This window comes from Dendrobium catenatum, unplaced genomic scaffold, assembly GCF_001605985.2.
Source record: "Dendrobium catenatum unplaced genomic scaffold, ASM160598v2 fragScaff_scaffold_1189, whole genome shotgun sequence".
NCBI lineage: Eukaryota > Viridiplantae > Streptophyta > Magnoliopsida > Asparagales > Orchidaceae > Dendrobium > Dendrobium catenatum.
Window position 1 is genome coordinate 358492 of NW_021319651.1, and position 7736 is coordinate 366227.

Consider the following 7736-nt stretch of genomic DNA (forward strand, 5'->3'; position numbering starts at 1 on the left):
GATACTCCCTGTCAAAAAAAAAAAAAAAATTCCGTATCCTTCCACTAAAAAATTTAATAAAATCTGATTTCTGCGCTGCGCCGGTCAAGCATTGAAAAGAAAATTCTTAGTGCCATGTTACTTCACCATTGGTCATAGCATTTGATTTTTAATCTAATTAAGCCAAATTCACACAGGTAAAAGTTTAGGCTCTTTGAGATGACTTTTTATTTTTATTTTTAAGCAGTTTTTTAGTTATAAATTTTATTAAAATAAAATTTTTTTATTAAAAAATTGCTTTAAAAAGTTATAAGAAATTCGTTTATTTTTCTCAATAATCTAATTAAAGTTTTTGGGACAGCTTTTTTGTTAATATAAGTTTTTTTTTTTAATTAGGAAAAAAGAGGTAGTCAAAAGCTGTCATAAAAGCCTCAGCAATAGGAAAAATTATTACATCCGGTGAAAATATGGAGCAATACCGAGCATATCGAGTGTACCGAGCGCGCTGTATCGAGCACGATACCGAGCACTTTAGTGACGTGACGGTTTGTTATTGGTTTCCGGATGCATTCTTAGTGACGTGACGGTTTGTTATTGGTTTCCGGATGCATTCGGTAACCTGACGGAATAATTACTCCAGCAATAGGACATAAGCTAGTTTAAATATAATTTGTATGTTGGCCACTTACTATTCTTGTGTAAAAGATATCAATCAATCAAATCTTTTGTCGTATTTGTATTAATAAATTTTTTATTTTCTATTCCTCTTTGTTTTGTCTGCCTCCCTTCAGAAAATTTATTTTAAGATAAATATTATAAAATATTAAATAATTAATCATGAATTTTTATTTATTTTAAAGCAATTTAACAGCTGTAAAATTTATCTTAATTGTATCCGAATGAGGATCTCTTAACTCAAATTCAACCGCACCAATTATTAAGCTTTAATAATTGTGATTAGACCCAAAAAAATCTTTTGAATATTCTCACTTTCATCAAATCATAATTAACTATGTAAAAATAAGCTTAATTAAAACATCCAGAAGCATAATTAAAAAATTTTCGAGACCATTAGAGGGAGTCAAAAGTCCTCTGAATTTTGTTAGTTCATAGTCTTTATAATCGGTTCTTTGAGAGGAGTTTTACGAGTCCAAGATCACATTATTCTAAATTCTTATGATTTAGCTCATTGAATTCAAATTTTATATTAGCAATTTTAAATAATGTTTTATCTATATCAAAAATATGAAGCTTGAAGAGTCCGAGAAAATCAAACTGGTTGCACTTTACGTTTAAACATGGCATGCACTCATATCATTTCCCCATCATTCTATGATGTTGAATGACAATTCTTTGAATATCAATTTCATAGGTATGAAGAGAAATTGCCTGGGGTAGATATTTTTATATGCACTGCTGATCCCATTATAGAGCCCCCAAGCATAGTCATTAACACAGTCTTATCAGTGATGGCCTACGATTATCCATCGGAGAAACTAAATGTTTATCTATCTGATGATGGTTGTTCAATCTTCACATTCTATGCACTACTTGAGGCATTACAATTTGCAAAATCTTGGATCCCTTTTTGTAAGAAGTTCAACATCCAGCCTATGTCACCTTCTCTCTTCTTCTCAAAATCAACAGTTCCAGTGCATGATTCAAGTTTCTCAGATTGGACAACTATGGAAGTAGGCTTTCTTACTCTATTTCTTAAGATTTTTGCTAGCTCAAAGAAGAAAAAAACCTTCTAATTACTTTCTTTCATATGTGAATCCTTTCGCTGATGTAGAAATTATACAAAGATATGGAGAGTCGGATCGATGCAGCAATGAAACTTGGAGATATTTCGAAAGAAATTAAGGCAAAGCATGAAGGATTTTCAGAATGGAGCTCCAATATATCATCTAAGGATCACCAAGCCATTGTCAAGGTATGACATTGACCTAACACTTTTTTATGATAATATTTTTTAAAGTTGAAAACGGTAAGATGATTTTGAAGAGATGGATAACAACAATAATAAATCTGAGTTTTTAAAATATGAACTAATCTTCTTCTATTTATAGATACTAATTGATGGAAGAGATCAAAATGCTCGAGACTCCGAAGGATTTGTAATGCCTACAGTTGTTTATGTGGCTCGTGAGAAACGCCCGAAGTTTCATCATAATTTTAAAGCTGGGGCCCTCAATGCATTGGTAGAATCTTGACATGCTATTTCTGAAACCAACTCATTATTACATATATGAAAATATAAGCAATACAACATATATTTTTCTTGCCTATATGGTTCATGAATAATTTTATTTTAAGTAAATATTACTATATTTGAAATTTCTTATCACAAAATTTTCTTAATTTTTGTTGGATTTTCTTTCTTGCCTAACGAAATCATTTTTAAACATGCAGTTGAGAGTTTCTGAGAAGATAAGCAATGGACCAATCATTCTAACTATTGATTGTGATATGTATGCTAATAATGCTGGATCGGTTAGGGATGCTTTGTGCTTCTTTATGGATGAAAAGCAAGGCCATGAGTATGCTTTTGTGCAGTTTCCTCAAACCTATAAAAACACCACAAAAAATGACTTGTATGCAAGTTCCTTAAAAATTATTCAAAAGGTAAACCCTAAAATTTTATAAATTCAAAAAAATCATCTTGGTTTCATGTAAGATTATCAATCGCATTTTTAAGTTCAAGTTACAAAGGCACTCTTAAATGGATATTAAGAAGAAGAAAAAGAAAAAAAAAAAAAACTTTGCATCATTTAAAGGTGCTGATTGTATATTTATTTTGCTTTGGTTAGGACTTGATTTTTTTTAATCAAAACTGTTCCTTGAAGGTGGATTTTCCAGGGTTAGATGGCCAAGGAGGTCCACTTTACACAGGTTCATGTTGCTTCCATAGGAGAGATTGCTTGAAAGGGAGAAAATACAGTGAACTAAGTAACGTCGAGCTTAAAGGGGAAAGACCTCAGATTCTTGAAGCAAGTAGTAGAATTTTAGAGGAAAAAACTAAGGATCTTGCAACTTGCTCCTACGAAGAGAGCACCCAATGGGGAAAGGAGGTTTGTATATACACATTTATCATTCAATCATATAATTGTTTACATTTGCTAATGTAAGTTCTAAGAATCTTTGGAGCACAAGTTTTTCTGGTCAAAATTGTTCCATCATCACAAGTTATTTTTCTTGTTGATTACTATTTCTTTTACATACATTTATTAGTTTTTCAATGGGATTTTTCCCTTAGAGAAAATCATATGTATTTACTGATTTATATGTATTCTATAGCTCTTTCTAAAGCCTATATATTTTGTCATTTATCTAAAACCACATAGTTTTTGAATGCAGATTGGTTTGAAGTATGGATGTCCAGTAGAAGATGTGATCACTGGATTTGTCATTCAATGTCGAGGATGGAAATCTGTATATTTCTGTCCAAAAAGAGAGGCTTTTCTTGGACTTGCTCCTACAACACTATCTCAGACTCTAGTACAACACAAGAGATGGTCTGAAGGCGACCTTCAAATTTTCCTCTCCAAGTATTGCCCCTTCCTTTATGGTTTCAGAAGAACAAAACTTGGCCTTCAAATGGGATATAGCATATACTGCTTATGGGCTGTCAACTCCATTCCAACCATCATTTATGCTGTCATCCCTTCCATATGTCTCCTTAATGAAATTTCTTTATTCCCTAATGTACGTACACCCTCTCTCTCTCTCTCTCTCTCTCTCTCTCTCTCTCTCTCTCTCTCACTCACTGATCTCTCTCCTGATAGTACTCCTTCATGTCTCTTCTTTCTCTTGGTTATTAAAGCTCTATTAATTTTAAAGTAGCCACAAATCAAATTTCTTCAGTTTTGCTAGTTTTTGGTATCTTTCTATTGCTACAACATCAGTTAAAAGTATGGACCAACAAAATATGAAGCAAATTGGTATTTTCTTTTGTTTATGTGCAGGTTTTCAGCTATTGGTTCATTCCATTTGCATATGTGATTTCGTTAAGTTATATTGTTAGTTTATGGGAGTCACTTATCCATGGAGAAACCTTGAAGGCTTGGTGGAATGAGAAAAGAATGTGGCTCTATAAGAGAACTACTTCATACCTTTTTGCATTTGTGGATGCAATCCTGAAGATGCTCGGTATAAATGAGTCAGCCTTCGTTATTACTCCAAAGGTGGTAGATGAAGATACATCTAAGAGGTATGAGAAAGAGATAATGGAGTTTGGGTCTACTTCATTGATGTTTATGATATTATCTATAGTAGCAATGCTGAACCTCTTTTGCTTGGTTGGAGGAATTGGAGTAGTGATAGTAGATGGAGCTGGAGCCTTGGGCTCCTTGTTTATGCAATTGTTGCTGTGTGGGTCTCTGGTCCTCATAAATTTTCCCATATTTGAAGCTTCATTCTTCAGGAAGGATAAAGGATGCATTCCCATAAGCACAACACTATCATCAGTTGCAGTAGTTATAATTGCTTATTTCATACCTGTATTTTAGGACAAGGAACTTCTTATTGCTGTAATATGCTTTTGCAAATATAGATGAACATTCATTATACAACATCAAATATTGAATGTACAAAGGCATGGACTCTGCATGTAGGATAGCCTATGATATGCTCAATGTGAGTATACTTAATTTCGCCTTTTGATTTATCTAGATTTTTCGATGATGAGGCATATTATGAATATTTTTAAACATATTATGAACATTTTGTTAGAATGATTAGGCTTTGTTTGAGATGGTTTTATTACTGCTTTTTAAAGTAGTATTTTAGTACAAAAATTTTAAGTTTTGTACTAGAAAGTTGTTTTAAGAAGCAGTAAGAAAGCCGTCTCAAACGAAACCTTAATTTAAAAATCCTAAAGATATATAAATCATTTCTTTCTCCTCTCAAGAATGATATAAATATGATTAGAAGACGGTGCTCAAAATTAAGTTTAATTAATGGATTATCAAATTGATGAGATTTTGTTGGACTTGTACTACCAATTAAAATAATTTCAAGCAAAATCTTGTAGCACTAAAAAATTTCAATGTATCTAATGTTATAGCTTGTTTTCAATTTGGTCTCCTCTTGTAAATTCAAGTCCAACATCTTCCAGATGAATTTTTCTTTATTTGAAGAATATATATATATTCACAGTTGCTATTGAATTTTAAGGATTTCAGATGCTCTGAGATGAAAAATTATTTGTGATGACTTGTGGAGTAATTTGAAGGTGCATGACAAGCTATTTAAATTTCCATGTTAAATTTCAAATTTTGACTTTTTAATAGCCATGCTTTTTTTAGTTCATATAACTGATAGAAATCTAAAATTTTGTATTCATTGGGAGTGCAAATCATAGGCGTTTTGAGCGCAGTTTGTATGTTTGATAGTTACTCTTAAGGGTGCAGTGAGTCCCCCTTTGCTAGAACAAGGTGGACATCTATTTTGGATAATCATGTCAATTTTTGTTTGTTAGCTTAGAAACAAACTCAAGAAAGCATAAATTTTCAAACATTTAAGTTTCTAAAGTACTTATCACTGTATTTCTACTTTTTTAAACTAGTAATAATCACATTTACTTTGTGGCAATAGGAAGAGATACCAACCGAAATCGGCCAAGATTCACAAACATTTATTCTTAGAAGTCCTTGCATTTCCTCTAATATGATGCCAAACTTTTTCTTAGGACAAGTAGGCCAATTAAGGCAAACTCACGCGCACATCACATACGCAAGATTTGAACCTAAAACTTCTTCGTGATTGGTAGCTAAAGCTCCCAACCAACAGATCAAGGTAAACTACGTTTATGATGGCAAATTAGAAGAACCAAGTCTCATATATTTCTTATATTTCCTCCTTAAATCACAGTATAACACATGCATATGTTCGATTTCTATTGATTAAGTAGACTATGCAATCAACATTATTATAGCTTGTTGATCTCATGCACATACATATACAATTAGATTTATATACACCCATTTGGGTTCTACTTTCCTTATATAATTTTTCTTAACGTGTAACAACTTAAATTTGTGAAATAAATTTATATGAAAAACATGAAAATTTTGAAGTAGAGTACTTTGGCACTGATCTGGTGAGCATTGCGACGCTAGGCTATGAACAATATAAATTTATAATATCCCTGCCTCAACCCATTGATTCCCTCACTTGGTTGCTTAGTCAGGAAGAAATTGAAAGAGGAAAAAGAGAGAGAAGAGAGAAAAGTCTTTGGATCATATTGGTCAATTTTCTTTGCATTATATCGATGTTCCTCATATGCATTTAGGTCATATTGCCTATAGGGAAAGAAGATATGAAGGCTTTTTTTTTTCCTATGATTCTAACTATCTTACATTATATAGTAACTTGACATTATGGCTTTAAATTCATTTAGGTGGAGTTCAAAGACTTCCCCCTCTAAAGGGTATATTTTTTATTGTTTGCTTTCATAATTTGCATCTAACTGAGTAAGCATTTTGATAGTGTTGTAATGAAAATAAATTATAGATTTGAAAATTTTATTTTTTTAATTATATATACGTAGATAATTACTTATCATCATAAAAGGTAGAAATGATATTCTATAATAGATGTAAAATAATATATATATAATTAAAATATGTCTACATCCTCAAAGACTTTCTCCAACATGATGTGAGAATATAGGATTTTATTCTATTCTTGAATATAAGTTCTCTAAGAAGTAAACCCTTATAATTAATTACATCTTAACATACGTTATATAATCTTAATAATACTCATGATATCAGTAGTTGCAAATATTTTTATAACTTCAAAGATTAAGGAAGTATGTTCTTTTAAAATTTTGAATGGGATTGCTTATAATTAGAATAATTCTCTTTCAAGAGTTAGATGATGGAAACTAGGGATCATTGATCCTGACAAGCCCAAAAGTAGTCTACATTATTCTATGTTGGACATAAAAAAACTTCAAAATTTAAACTTATTATTTCAATTATTCATTTTATTAGAAATTTGAAGATTATATTACATTACCACTATATTGAGAAAAATATATGAGCCAAGGGCTTATGATAGCAAATAATAATTTATCAGTCTCAAATCAATAAACTAAGGTGAGAACTATTGCATTAGTAGTAACTCAAACTTACATATAACGAAATTTAAGTGGCTTATAACTTTCAACCCCTCAAGGGTTTAACTTGCTCCAACTCCACTAGACTTATAATCTCACCTAAAAAGAATTGCAACTAAGCCCATCTAATCACTTTAAAATCATAATTTTAATTAAAGTCATTATCCAATGCATTATAAGCTAAGCCATTTTATTTTAGAATTTGGGACTTATAACTTAGTATTTGAATCGAAGCATCTCATATATAAAGGGTAAGCAAAGGCTTCTAGCTAATAGAAAAATTTTATGCTTGGTCCTTAAATGCTTCATCAGCATTGTCAATGCACACTATCTCCTATAAGAATAATTAAAGCTAGTGCTTGCCAAATTTAATCACTTTAAAAGCTAGTGCTTGGGACGACTTTTTATTGCTTCTTAAAATAAAATTTCAATATAAAACATAAAATTTTTATACTAAAAAAAAGTTTTAAAAAGCAATAAAAAAATCATCCCAAACGAAGTCTTAGACTAATGAACTTTTTATATAGTGTCCATTATTAATTTTTAGAAATAAAAAAGCATACTTGATATATATACCCACTTGAAGGCTTACTGAGCACCAATAATTTCCACAGGAAAAGGCCCACACTCTATC

General features: G+C 31.2%; 1 protein-coding gene across 1 annotated transcript in view; it reads left to right on the plus strand.

Moving 5' to 3' along the window:
- Positions 1-4652, plus strand: part of LOC110107171 (cellulose synthase-like protein E6) — a 6127-nt gene extending 1475 nt beyond the window's left edge. The window contains exons 2-8 of the mRNA XM_020837356.2: positions 1352-1670; positions 1772-1912; positions 2049-2180; positions 2392-2604; positions 2826-3050; positions 3337-3684; positions 3945-4652. Coding sequence (XP_020693015.2) covers positions 1352-1670; positions 1772-1912; positions 2049-2180; positions 2392-2604; positions 2826-3050; positions 3337-3684; positions 3945-4487 — 1921 coding nt within the window. The 3' untranslated portion in view covers positions 4488-4652. The remainder of the gene's footprint in view (positions 1-1351; positions 1671-1771; positions 1913-2048; positions 2181-2391; positions 2605-2825; positions 3051-3336; positions 3685-3944) is intronic.
- Positions 4653-7736: the final 3084 nt, after the last annotated feature.